Raw genomic sequence first — 14,906 nt, 5'->3', positions numbered from 1 at the left:
TCTGCAAAATCTCCGGATGTTTTGGAATCAAAACATTACTGCACGTAAGGCGCCATTGTAAATTGAGTTTTTTGGATATAAATATGCACATTATCGAACAAAACATACATGTATTGTGTTACATGATGTTCTATGAGTGTCATCTGATGAAGATCATCAAAGGTTAGTGGTTAATTGTATCTCTATTTCTGCTTTTTGTGACTCCTATCTTTGGCAGGAAAATGGCTGTGTGTGTTTTTGTGACTTGGCTGTGACCTAACAATCATATGTTGTGCTTTAGCTGTAAATCATTTTTGAAATCGGACACGATGGGTAGATTAACAAGATTTTATCTTTAATTTGCTGTATTGGACTTGTTAATGTGTGAAAACTACATATTTCTAAAATATATTTTTGAATTTCGCACACTGCCTTTTCAGCGGAATGTTGCTAGCGGAACTTCTGCCCTACACAGGTTTTAACCCCTAACCCTGAACCCTTAACCCCTTACCCCTTTACCCCTTTACCCCTAACCCTTAACCCCTAAACCTTAACCTCAAACCCTAACCTTCAAACTAACCCTAACCCCTAACCCTGAACCCTTAACCCCTAACCCTTAACCCTTAACCCCTAACCCTCAAACTAACCCTAAGGTTTGAGGGGCGGAGACCACCTTTACTCCACACACAGAGATGTGTACAAAGCTCTCCCTCACCTTCCATTTGAAAAATCTGACCATAATTCTATCCTCCTGATTCCTGCTTAGAAGGAGAAATTAAAGCAGGAAGTAGCAGTGACTCGTTCCATAAAAAAGTGGTCAGATGAAGCAGATGCTAAACTACAGGACTTTTTTGCTATCACAGACAGGAATATGTTCTGGGATTTATCTGATGGCATTGAGGAATACACCACTTCAGTCACCGGCTTCACCAATAAGTGCATCAAGGACGTCGTCCTCACAGTAACCGTGCGTACATACCCCAACCAGAAGCCATGGATTACAGGCAACATTTGCACTGAGCTAAAGGGTAGAGCTGCCTCTTTCAAGTAGCGGGACTCTAACTCAGAAGTTTATAAGAAACCCTGCTATGCCCTCCAACGAAATATCAAACAGGCAAAGTGTCAATACAGTGCTAAAATCGAATCATACTACACCGGCTCCGACACTCATCTTATGTGGCAGGGCTTGTAAACTATTACAGATTACTATGGGAAGCCCAGCCGTGAGCTGCCCAGCCTTCCAGACGAGCTAAATGACTTCTATGCTCGCTTCGAGGCAAATGACACTGAAATATGCATGAGAGCATCAGCTGTTCCGGATGACTGTGTGATCACGCTCTCCGCAGCAGGGTTGTGACAAAAACTCATTCTCAACACTCATTCTTATGTTAAATAAATGTACTGTATAGTGTGTGTGGCAGGCTTACAACGATATCAAAAAACAACATTTGAGACTGACCCTGGTGCTAGAGGGGATTACAGAATGTTACAGTAGAATATAGAATGGTACAGTAGAATGTCAGAATGGGTTAGGGTTAGGGTTAGGGTTAACCCTATTAGGATAAAATGTTAGAATAGAATGTTACAGTAGAATGTTAGAATAAAATGTTAGAATAAAATGTTACAGTAGAATGTTAGAATAAAATGTTAGAATAGAATGTTACAGTAGAATGTTAGAATAGAATTTTAGAATAAAATGTTAGAATAAAATGTTACAATAGAATGTCAGAATAGAATGTTAGAATAAAATGTTATAATATAATGTTACAGTAGAATGTCAGAATAGAATGTCAGAATAGAATGTTAGAATAGAATGTTACAATAGAATGTCAGAATAGAATGTTAGAATAGAATGTTACAATAGAATGTTACAATATAATGTTACAGTAGAATGTCAGAATAGAATGTTAGAATAGAATGTTACAATAGAATGTCAGAATAAAATGTCAGAATCGAATGTTAGAATTTTAGAATAAAATGTTCCAATAGAATGTCAAAATAGAATGTCAGAATAGAATGTTAGAATAGAATGTTACAATAGAATGTCAGAATAGAATGTTAGAATAGAATGTTACAATAGAATGTTTTATTCATTTTATTGTACCATTCTATTGTAACATTCTATTGTACCATTCTATTGTAACATTCTATTGTAACATTCTATTGTAACAATCTATTCTGACAGTCTATTGAAGCAACTTTGGCTCAACATCAGCATTCATACTGTCCTGATGTCTGTGTATAAGATGTGTGTGTGTGTGTGTGTGTGTGTGTGTGTGTGTGTGTGTGTGTGTGTGTGTGTGTGTGTGTGTGTGAGTCAGCATTCATACTGTCCTGATGTCTGTGTATAAGATGTGTGTGTGAGTGATTATTCATGCGTGTGTGTGTGTGTGTGTGTGTGTGTGTGTGTGTGTGTGTGTGTGTGTGTGTGTGTGTGTGTGTGTGTACTTGCATACTGTGTGTGTGAACCCAGCTGTAGTCCTTATGAGATCATATGTGACAACTGACAGATGAGCCGGGCCCTAGGGCACTCTGGGTAAAAACATCATGCATGATGGGAGAGGACGGCACATGTGACTCATCTCACTACGAGAGAGATGGAGGGAGAGAAGGAAAGAGAGTTGGAGGGAGATATGGAACGAGAGATGGAGGGAAAGATGGAGGAGAGATGGAGGGAGATATGGATGGAGAGAAGGAGAGATTGAGGGAGAGATGGATAGGGAGATGGAGAGAGAGATGGAGAGAGATGGAGCGAGAGATGGCGGGAGATATGAAGAAATGGAGAGAGATGGAGCAAAATATTAAGACAGAGATAGAGAAAGAGATGAGAGAGAGATAAAGAGATGTGAAAGACAGAGAGAGATGGAGGGAGAGATGTAAAAGATAGAGAGCGATGGATGTAGATGTGAAAGATAGAGAGAGAGGTGATAAAGATAGAGAGAGAGAGATGGGAGTAGAGAAAGATGGAGGGAGAGGTGTAAAATATATATATATATAGAGAGAGATGGGAGTAGAGATGGTAAAGATAGAGAGAGAGAGATGGGAGTAGAGAAAGATGGAGGGAGAGGTGTAAAATATATATATATATAGAGAGAGATGGGAGTAGAGATGGTAAAGATAGAGAGAGAGATGGGAGTAGAGATGGTAAAGATAGAGAGAGAGATGGGAGTAGAGATGGTAAAGACAGAGAGAGAGATGGGAGTAGAGATGGTAAGATAGAGAGAGAGATGGGAGTAGAGATGGTAAAGATAGAGAGAGATGGTAAAGATAGAGAGAGATGGTAAAGATAGAGAGAGAGATGGGAGTAGAGATGGTAAAGATAGAGAGAGATGGGAGTAGAGATGGTAAAGATAGAGAGAGACATGGGAGTAGAGATGGAAAGATAGAGAGAGATGGGAGTAGAGATGGTAAAGATAGAGAGAGATGGTAAAGATAGAGAGATGGGAGTAGAGATGGTAAAGATAGAGAGAGATGGGAGTAGAGATGGTAAAGATAGAGAGATGGGAGTAGAGATGGTAAAGATAGAGAGAGATGGAGGGAGTAGAGATGGTAAAGATAGAGAGAGATGGTAAAGATAGAGAGAGAGAGATGGGAGTAGAGATGGTAAAGATAGAGAGAGATGGTAAAGATAGAGAGAGATGGGAGTAGAGATGGTAAAGATAGAGAGAGATGGGAGTAGAGATGGTAACGATAGAGAGAGAGATGGGAGTAGAGATGGTAAAGATAGAGAGAGAGATGGGAGTAGAGATGGTAAAGATAGAGAGAGATGGTAAAGATAGAGAGAGATGGGAGTAGAGATGGTAAAGATAGAGAGAGATGGTAAAGATAGAGAGAGATGGTAAAGATAGAGAGAGATGGGAGTAGAGATGGTAAAGATAGAGAGAGATGGGAGTAGAGATGGTAAAGATAGAGAGAGATGGTAAAGATAGAGAGAGATGGTAAAGATAGAGAGAGAGATGGTAAAGAGAGAGAGATGGGAGTAGAGATGGTAAAGATAGAGAGAGATGGGAGTAGAGATGGTAAAGATAGAGAGAGATGGGAGTAGAGATGGTAAAGATAGAGAGAGATGGGAGTAGAGATGGTAAAGATAGAGAGAGATGGGAGTAGAGATGGTAAAGATAGAGAGAGATGGTAAAGATAGAGAGAGATGGTAAAGATAGAGAGAGATGGGAGTAGAGATGGTAAAGATAGAGAGAGATGGGAGTAGAGATGGTAAAGATAGAGAGAGAGATGGGAGTATAGATGGTAAAAATAGAGAGAGATGGTAAAGATAGAGAGAGATGGTAAAGATAGAGAGAGAGATGGGAGTAGAGATGGTAAAGATAGAGAGAGATGGTAGAGAGAGATGGTAAAGATAGAGAGAGATGGTAGAGAGAGATGGTAAAGATAGAGAGAGATGGGAGTAGAGATGGTAAAGATAGAGAGAGATGGTAAAGATAGAGAGAGATGGGAGTAGAGATGGTAAAGATAGAGAGAGAGATGGGAGTAGAGATGGTAAAGATAGAGAGAGAGATGGGAGTAGAGATGGTAAAGATAGAGAGAGAGATGATAGAGAGAGATGGTAAAGATAGAGAGAGATGATAGAGAGATGGTAGAGATAGAGAGAGATGGGAGTAGAGATGGTAAAGATAGAGAGAGATGGTAGAGAGAGATGGTAAAGATAGAGAGAGAGATGGGAGTAGAGATGGTAAAGATAGAGAGAGAGATGGGAGTAGAGATGGTAAAGATAGAGAGAGATGGTAAAGATAGAGAGAGATGGTAAAGATAGAGAGAGAGATGGAGTAGAGATGGTAAAGATAGAGAGAGATGGGAGTAGAGATGGTAAAGATAGAGAGAGATGGGAGTAGAGATGGAAAGATAGAGAGAGATGGGAGTAGAGATGGTAAAGATAGAGAGAGATGGTAAAGATAGAGAGAGATGGGAGTAGAGATGGTAAAGATAGAGAGAGATGGGAGTAGAGATGGAAAGATAGAGAGAGATGGTAAAGATAGAGAGAGAGATGGGAGTAGAGATGGTAAAGATAGAGAGAGATGGAGGGAGTAGAGATGGTAAAGATAGAGAGAGATGGTAAAGATAGAGAGAGAGAGATGGGAGTAGAGATGGTAAAGATAGAGAGAGATGGTAAAGATAGAGAGAGATGGGAGTAGAGATGGTAAAGATAGAGAGAGATGGGAGTAGAGATGGTAAAGATAGAGAGAGATGGGAGTAGAGATGGTAAAGATAGAGAGAGAGATGGGAGTAGAGATGGTAAAGATAGAGAGAGATGGTAAAGATAGAGAGAGATGGGAGTAGAGATGGTAAAGATAGAGAGAGATGGTAAAGATAGAGAGAGATGGTAAAGATAGAGAGAGATGGGAGTAGAGATGGTAAAGATAGAGAGAGATGGGAGTAGAGATGGTAAAGATAGAGAGAGATGGTAAAGATAGAGAGAGATGGTAAAGATAGAGAGAGAGATGGTAAAGATGAGAGAGAGATGGGAGTAGAGATGGTAAAGATAGAGAGAGATGGGAGTAGAGATGGTAAAGATAGAGAGAGATGGGAGTAGAGATGGTAAAGATAGAGAGAGATGGGAGTAGAGATGGTAAAGATAGAGAGAGATGGGAGTAGAGATGGTAAAGATAGAGAGAGATGGTAAAGATAGAGATGGTAAAGATAGAGAGAGATGGGAGTAGAGATGGTAAAGATAGAGAGAGATGGGAGTAGAGATGGTAAAGATAGAGAGAGATGGGAGTATAGATGGTAAAAATAGAGAGAGATGGTAAAGATAGAGAGAGATGGTAAAGATAGAGAGAGATGGGAGTAGAGATGGTAAAGATAGAGAGAGATGGTAGAGAGAGATGGTAAAGATAGAGAGAGATGGTAGAGAGAGATGGTAAAGATAGAGAGATGGGAGTAGAGATGGTAAAGATAGAGAGAGATGGTAAAGATAGAGAGAGATGGGAGTAGAGATGGTAAAGATAGAGAGAGAGATGGGAGTAGAGATGGTAAAGATAGAGAGAGATGGGAGTAGAGATGGTAAAGATAGAGAGAGAGATGATAGAGAGAGATGGTAAAGATAGAGAGAGATGATAGAGAGAGATGGTAGAGATAGAGAGAGATGGGAGTAGAGATGGTAAAGATAGAGAGAGATGGTAGAGAGAGATGGTAAAGATAGAGAGATGATAGAGAGAGATGGTAGAGATAGAGAGAGATGATAGAGAGAGATGGTAAAGAGAGAGAGAGATGTAAAGATAGAGAGAGATGATAGAGAGAGATGGTAAAGATAGAGAGAGATGATAGAGAGAGATGGTAGAGATAGAGAGAGATGATAGAGATAGAGAGAGAGATGATAGAGATAGAGAGAGATGATAGAGAGAGATGGTAGAGATAGAGAGAGATGGTAAAGATAGAGAGAGATGGTAGAGATAGAGAGAGAGATGGGAGTAGAGATGGTAGAGATAGAGAGAGATGATAGAGAGAGATGGTAGAGATAGAGAGAGATGATAGAGATAGAGAGAGAGATGATAGAGATAGAGAGAGATGATAGAGAGAGATGATAGAGATAGAGAGAGAGATGGGAGTAGAGATGGTAGAGATAGAGAGATGGTAGAGAGAGATGATAGAGAGAGAGATGGGAGTAGAGATGGTAGAGATAGAGAGAGATGATAGAGAGAGAGATGGGAGTAGAGATGGTAGAGATAGAGAGAGATGATAGAGAGAGAGATGGGAGTAGAGATGGTAAAGATAGAGAGAGATGGTAGAGATAGAGAGAGATGGTAGAGATAGAGGTGTTTCATTTTCCATGTTGATCCTTTTAGATGTATTGTTGTTCTACTGTTGACTGTCACCATTTCATTCTTATTATAATGTAATACCATTTACATGACTATTCGTAATTCATATTGATACAGTGTTTTTCATGCCAATAGAGAAGCGTGAATTGGAATTTGGGTTTAAACTGAACAAGTGTAAAAGGGGCGGGTCTTTCAGCTTAAACCAATGACCTAGAGATATGGCATAGAAAAGAGTAACCTCCCCCTCTCTCTCTCTCTCTCTCTCTCTCTCTCTCTGTCTCTGTCTCTCTCTCTCTCTCTCTCTCTCTGTCTCTCTCTCTCTCTCTCTCTCTCTCTCTCTCTCTCTCTCTCTCTCTCTCTCTCTCTGTCTCTCTGTCTCTCTCTCCTCTGTCTCTCTCTCTCTCTGTCTCTCTCTCTCTCTGTCTCTCTGTCTCTCTCTCTGTCTCTCTCTCTCTCTGTCTCTCTCTCTCTCTCTCTCTGTCTCTCTCTGTCTCTCTCTCTCTCTCTCTCTCTGTCTCTCTCTGTCTCTCTCTCTGTCTCTCTCTCTGTCTCTCTCTCTGTCTCTCTCTCTCTCTCTCTCTCTCTCTCTCTCTCTCTCTCTCTCTCTCTCTCTCTCTCTCTCCCCTCTCTCTCCCTCTCTCTCTCTGTGTGTGTGTGTGTGTAGCGTGCGGGGAGACCCTACAGGAGTCGACAGGTAACTTCTCGTCGCCCGGTTACCCCAACGGTTACCCCTCGTACACACACTGTGTCTGGAGGGTCTCTGTCACCCCGGGAGAGAAGGTAAACACACACAGGGAGATATAGGGGAGAGAAGGTAAACACACACAGGGAGATATAGGGGAGAGAAGGTAAACACAGAGATATAGGGGAGAGAAGGTAAACACAGAGATATAGGGGAGAGAAGGTAAACACAGAGAGATATAGGGGAGAGAAGGTATAAACACACAGAGATATAGGGGAGAGAAAGTAAACACACAGAGATATAGGGGAGAAGGTAAACACACAGAGATATAGGGGAGAGAAGGTAAACACAAAGATAAACACACAGAGATATAGGGGAGAGAAGGTAAACACAGAGATATAGGGGATAAACACAGAGAGCGATAGGGAGAGAAGGTAAACACAGAGATAAACACAGAGAGATATAGGGGAGAGAAGGTAAACACACACAGGGAGATATAGGGGAGAGAAGGTAAACACAGAGAGATATAGGGAGAGAAGATAAACACACAGAGATATAGGGAGAGAAGGTAAACACAAAGATATAGGGGAGAGAAAGTAAACACACAGAGATATAGGGGAGAGAAGGTAAACACAGAGATATAGGGAGAGAAGGTAAACACAAAGATATAGGGGAGAGAAAGTAAACACAGAGATATAGGGGAGATAAGGTAAACACAGAGATATAGGGAGAGAAGGTAAACACAGAGAGATATAGGGGAGAGAAGGTAAACACAGAGATATAGGGAGAGAAGGTAAACACAGAGATATAGGGGAGAGAAGGTAAACACACACAGGGAGATATAGGGGAGAGAAGGTAAACACAGAGAGATATAGGGAGAGAAGGTAAACACAGAGAGATATAGGGAGAGAAGGTAAACACACACAGAGATATAGGGAGAGAAGGTAAACACACACAGAGAGAAGGTAAACACACACAGAGAGATAGGGGAGAGAAGGTAAACACACACGGAGATATAGGGGAGAGAAGGTAAACACACACAGAGATATAGGGGAGAGAAAAAAGTAAAAGTTAAAGTAGCTCCAGGCTAAATGTGCAGCGTAGCCAATAAAGAGTGTTGCTGACACACTGACTGGCCCCCACCTCCTTCCACCTCTCATACTGACTGGCCCCCATCTCCTTCCACCTCTCACACTGACTGGCCCCCACCTCCTTCCACCTCTCACACTGACTGGCCCCCACCTCCTTCCACCTCTCACACTGACTGGCCCCCACCTCCTTCCACCTCTCACACTGACTGGCCCCCACCTCCTTCCACCTCTCACACTGACTGGCCCCCACCTCCTTCCACCTCTCACACTGACTGGCCCCACCTCCTTCCACCTCTCACACTGACTGGCCCCCACCTCCTTCCAACTCTCACACTGACTGGCCCCCACCTCCTCCACCTCTCACACTGACTGGCCCCCACCTCCTTCCACCTCTCACACTGACTGGCCCCCACCTCCTTCCACCTCTCACACTGACTGGCCCCCACCTCCTTCCAACTCTCACACTGACTGGCCCCCACCTCCTTCCACCTCTCACACTGACTGGCCCCCACCTCCTTCCACCTCTCACACTGACTGGCCCCCACCTCCTTCCACCTCTCACACTGACTGGCCCTCACCTCCTTCCACCTCTCACACTGACTGGCCCCCACCTCCTTCCAACTCTCACACTGACTGGCCCCCACCTCCCTCCACCTCTCACACTGACTGGCCCCCACCTCCTTCCACCTCTCACACTGACTGGCCCCCACCTCCTTCCACCTCTCACACTGACTGGCCCCCACCTCCTTCCACCTCTCACACTGACTGGCCCTCACCTCCTTCCACCTCTCACACTGACTGGCCCTCACCTCCTTCCACCTCTCACACTGACTGGCCCTCACCTCCTTCCACCTCTCACACTGACTGGCCCTCACCTCCTTCCACCTCTCACACTGACTGGCCCCCACCTCCTTCCAACTCTCACACTGACTGGCCCCCACCTCCTTCCACCTCTCACACTGACTGGCCCCCACCTCCTTCCACCTCTCACACTGACTGGCCCCCACCTCCTTCCACCTCTCACACTGACTGGCCCCCACCTCCTTCCACCTCTTACACTGACTGGCCCCCACCTCCTTCCAACTCTTACACTGACTGGCCCCCACCTCCTTCCACCTCTCACACTGACTGGCCCCCACCTCCTTCCACCTCTCACACTGACTGGCCCCCACCTCCTTCCACCTCTTACACTGACTGGCCCCCACCTCCTTCCACCTCTTACACTGACTGGCCCCCACCTCCTTCCACCTCTTACACTGACTGGCCCCCACTTCCTTCCACCTCTCTCTCTCCCCCACCTCCTTCCACCTCTCACACTTATACTGACTGGCCCCCACCTCCTTCCACCTCTCACACTGACTGGCCCCCACCTCCTTCCACCTCTCTCTCCCCCTGCCCTCTCTCTACCCCCACCTCTCTCTCTCTCTCTCTAACCACTCCCCTCTTTCTCTCCCGCCACCTCTCTCTCTCTCTAACCACTCCCCTCTTTCTCTCCCTCCACCTCTCTCTCTCTAACCACTCCCCTCTTTCTCTACCCCCCAGATTGTTCTAAACTTTACCACTATGGACCTGTATAAGAGCTCTCTCTGTTGGTATGACTACATAGAAGTTAGAGATGGATACTGGAGGAAGGCCCCACTGCTAGGTAAGAGAGAGAGAGAGAGTGTGTGTGTGTGTTGTGTTCATTTGTTTATGTCTGACTTGTAGTTCAATTCAAATTATTGCTTTGTTTGTGCGTGTTGTGTGTGTGTTTGTGTGTGTGTGTGCGTGTGTGTACTGTGTGTGTGTGTGTGTGTGTGTGTGTGTATAGGTAGGTTCTGTGGGGATCAGGTTCCTGAGGGTCTGGTGTCGTCAGAGAGTCGGATGTGGATTGAGTTCCGAAGCAGCAGTAACTGGGTGGGAAAGGGATTTACAGCTGTTTATGAAGGTACCACACACACACACGCACACACACACACACACACACACACACACACACACACACACACACACACACACACACACACACACACACACACACACACACACACACACACACACACACACACACACACACACACACACACACACACACACACACACACACACACACACACACACACACACACACACACACACACACACACACACACACACGCACACACACACACACACACACACACACACAAGGCTAATCTGAAAACAAGACTCCCTAAATTTTATCAGCATATCGACTGCGCAACCAGGGGTGGAAAGACCCTGGATCATTGTTACTCTAACTTCCGCGACGCATATAAGGCCCTTCCCCGCCCTCCTTTCGGAAAAGCTGACCACGACTCCATTTTGCTGATCCCTGCCTACAGACAGAAACTAAAACAAGAAGCTCCCACGCTGAGGTCTGTCCAACGCTGGTCCGACCAAGCTGACTCCACACTCCAAGACTGCTTCCATCACGTGGACTGGGATATGTTCCGTATTGCGTCAGACGACAACATTGACGAATACGCTGATTCGGTGAGTGAGTTCATTAGAACGTGCGTTGAAGATGTCGTTCCCATAGCAACGATTAAAACATTCCCAAACCAGAAACCGTGGATTGAAGGCAGCATTCGTGTGAAACTGAAAGCCCGAACCACTGCTTTTAATCAGGGCAAGGTGTCTGGTAACATGGCTGAATACAAACAGTGTAACTGTTCCCTCCGCAAGGCAATCAAACAAGCTAAGCGCCAGTATAGAGACAAAGTAGAATCTCAATTCAACGGCTCAGACACAAGAGGTATGTGGCAGGGTCTACAGTCAATCACAGACTACAAGAAGAAACCAGCACAGTCACGGACCAGGATGTCTTGCTCCCAGGCAGACTAAATAATTTTTTGCCTGCTTTGAGGACAATAAAGTGCCACTGACACGGCCTGCAACGAAAACATGCGGACTCTCCTTCACTGCAGCCGAGGTGAGTAAGACATTTAAACGTGTTAACCCTCGCAAGGCTGCAGGCCCAGACGGCATCCCCAGCCGCGCCCTCAGAGCATGCGCAGACCAGCTGGCTGGTGTGTTTACGGACATATTCAATCAATCCCTATCCCAGTCTGTTTTTTCCACATGCTTCAAGAGGGCCACCATTGTTCCTGTTCCCAAGAAAGCTAAGGTAACTGAGCTAAACGACTGCCGCCCCGTAGCACTCACTTCCGTCATCTTGACGTGCTTTGAGAGACTAGTCAAGGACCATATCACCTCAACCCTACCTGACACCATAGATCCACTCCAATTTGCTTACCGCCCAAATAGGTCCACAGACGATGCAATCTCAACCACACTGCACACTGCCCTAACCCATCTGGACAAGAGGAATACCTATGTGAGAATGCTGTTCATCGACTACAGCTCGGCATTCAACACCATAGTGCCCTCCAAGCCCGTCATCAAGCTCGAGACCCTGGGTCTCGACCCCGCCCTGTGCAACTGGGTACTGGACTTCCTGACGGGCCGCCCCCAGGTGGTGAGGGTAGGCAACAACATTTCCACCCCGCTGATCCTCAACACTGGGGCCCCAAAGGGTGCGTTCTGAGCCCTCTCCTGTACTCCCTGTTAACCATGACTGCGTGGCCATGCACGCCTCCAACTCAATCATCAAGTTTGCGGATGACACACAACAGTGGTAGGCTTGATTACCAACAACGACGAGACGGCCTACAGGGAGGAGGTGAGGGCCCTCGGAGTGTGGTCAAATCAAATCAAATCAAATTTATTTATATAGCCCTTCGTACATCAGCTGATATCTCAAAGTGCTGTACAGAAACCCAGCCTAAAACCCCAAACAGCAAGCAATGCAGGTGTAGAAGCACGGTGGCTAGGAAAAACTCCCTAGAAAGGCCAAAACCTAGGAAGAAACCTAGAGAGGAACCAGGCTATGTGGGGTGGCCAGTCCTCTTCTGGCTGTGCTGGGTGGAGATTATAACAGAACATGGCCAAGATGTTCAAATGTTCATAAATGACCAGCATGGTCGATTAATAATAAGGCAGAACAGTTGAAACTGGAGCAGCAGCACGGCCAGGTGGACTGGGGACAGCATGGAGTCATCATGTCAGGTAGTCCTGGGGCATGGTCCTAGGGCTCAGGTCCTCCGAGAGAGAGAAAGAAAGAGAGAAGGAGAGAATTAGAGAACGCACACTTAGATTCACACAGGACACCAAATAGGACAGTAGAAGTACTCCAGATATAACAAACTGACCCTAGCCCCCGACACATAAACTACTGCAGCATAAATACTGGAGGCTGAGACAGGAGGGGTCAGGAGACACTGTGGACCCATCCAAGGACACCCCGGACAGGGCCAAACAGGAAGGATATAACCCCACCCACTTTGCCAAAGCACAGCCCCCACACCACTTGAGGGATATCTTCAACCACCAACTTACCATCCTGAGACAGGGCCGAGTATAGCCCACACAGATCTCCGCCATGGCACAACCCAAGGGGGCGCCATCCCAGACAGGATGACCACAACAGTGAATCAACCCACTCAGGTGACGCACCCCTCCAGGGACGGCATGAGAGAGCCCCAGTAAGCCAGTGACTCAGCCCCTGTAATAGGGTTAGAGGCAGAGAATCCCAGTGGAAAGAGGGGAACCGGCCAGGCAGAGACAGCAAGGGCGGTTCGTTGCTCCAGAGCCTTTCCGTTCACCTTCCCACTCCTGGGCCAGACTACACTCAATCAAATGACCCACTGAAGAGATGAGTCTTCAGTAAAGACTTAAAGGTTGAGACCGAGTTTGCGTCTCTGACATGGGTAGGCAGACCGTTCCATAAAAAAAAAAAAATGGAGCTCTATAGGAGAAAGCCCTGCCTCCAGCTGTTTGCTTAGAAATTCTAGGGACAATTAGGAGGCCTGCGTCTTGTGACCGTAGTGTACGTGTAGGTATGTACGGCAGGACCAAATCAGAGAGATAGGTAGGAGCAAGCCCATGTAATGCTTTGTAGGTTAGCAGTAAAACCTTGAAATCAGCCCTTGCTTTGACAGGAAGCCAGTGTAGGGAGGCTAGCACTGGAGTAATATGATCAAATGTTTGGTTCTAGTCAGGATTCTAGCAGCCGTATTTAGCACTAACTGAAGTTTATTTAGTGCTTTATCCGGGTAGCCGGAAAGTAGAGCATTGCAGTAGTCTAACCTAGAAGTGACAATCGTTGACTTCGGGAAACAGCAGATGGAACAGTAGTGGAGAGGGTAGCAAGTTTTAAGTTCCTCGGCAAACACATCACAGACAAACTGAATTGGTCCACTCACACAGACAGCATCGTGAGGAAGGCGCAGCAGCGCCTCTTCAACCTCAGGAGGCTGAAGAAATCCGGCTTGTCACCAAAAGCACTCACAAACTTCTACAGATGCACAATCGAGAGCATCCTGGCGGGCTGTATCACCGCCTGGTATGGCAACTGCACCGCCCTCAACCGTAAGGCTCTCAGAGGGTAGTGAGGTCTGCACAACGCATCACCGGGGCAAACTACCTGCCCTCCAGGACACCTACACCACCCAATGTCACAGGAAGGCCATAAAGATCATCAAGGACAACAACCACCCGAGCCACTGCCTGTTCACCCCGCTATCATCCAGAAGGCGAGGTCAGTACAGGTGCATCAAAGCTGGGACCGAGAGACTGAAAAACAGCTTCTATCTCAAGGCCATCAGACTGTTAAACAGCAACCACTAACATTGAGTGGCTGCTGCCAACACACTGTCAATGACACTGACTCTACTCCAGCCACTTTAATCATGGGAATTGATGGGAAATGATGTAAAATATATCACTAGCCACTTTAAACAATGCTACCTAATATAATGTTACATACCCTACATTATTCATCTCATATGTATACGTATATACTGTACTCTATATCATCTACTGCATCCTTATGTAATACATGTATCACTAGCCACTTTAACTATGCCACTTTGTTTACATACTCATCTCATATGTATATACTGTACTGTATTCATCTCATACCACTTTAACTATGCCACTTTGTTTACATACTCATCTCATATGTATATCACTAGCCACTTTAAACAATGCTACCTAATATAATGTTACATACCCTACATTATTCATCTCATATGTATACGTATATACTGTACTCTATATCATCTACTGCATCCTTATGTAATACATGTATCACTAGCCACTTTATGCCACTTTGTTTACATACTCATCTCATATGTATATACTGTACTCGTATATCATCTACTGTATCTTGCCTATGCTGCTCTGTACCATCACTCATTCATATATATCTTTATGTACATATTCTTTATCCCTTTACACTTGTGTATAAGGTAGTAGTTTTGAATTGTTAGTTAGATTACTTGTTGGTTATTACTGCATTGTCAGAACTAGAAGCACAAG

The 14,906-nt window shown here is 45.2% G+C and overlaps 1 protein-coding gene across 1 annotated transcript in view; it reads left to right on the top strand.

The window, feature by feature from the left end:
- Window positions 1-10,452, top strand: part of LOC121842520 (dorsal-ventral patterning tolloid-like protein 1) — a gene marked incomplete at both ends in the record, with an annotated part of 19,782 nt that extends 9,330 nt beyond the window's left edge. Inside the window, 3 exons of the mRNA XM_042312443.1 lie at window positions 7,417-7,532; window positions 10,068-10,170; window positions 10,336-10,452. Coding sequence (XP_042168377.1) covers window positions 7,417-7,532; window positions 10,068-10,170; window positions 10,336-10,452 — 336 coding nt within the window. The remainder of the gene's footprint in view (window positions 1-7,416; window positions 7,533-10,067; window positions 10,171-10,335) is intronic.
- Window positions 10,453-14,906: the final 4,454 nt, after the last annotated feature.

The sequence above is a fragment of the Oncorhynchus tshawytscha genome, unplaced genomic scaffold, assembly GCF_018296145.1.
Source record: "Oncorhynchus tshawytscha isolate Ot180627B unplaced genomic scaffold, Otsh_v2.0 Un_contig_5874_pilon_pilon, whole genome shotgun sequence".
In the NCBI taxonomy this organism is placed as follows: domain Eukaryota; kingdom Metazoa; phylum Chordata; class Actinopteri; order Salmoniformes; family Salmonidae; genus Oncorhynchus; species Oncorhynchus tshawytscha.
Note: the sequence above shows the minus strand (reverse complement) of the source record. Positions and strands in the feature narration are given on the sequence as shown.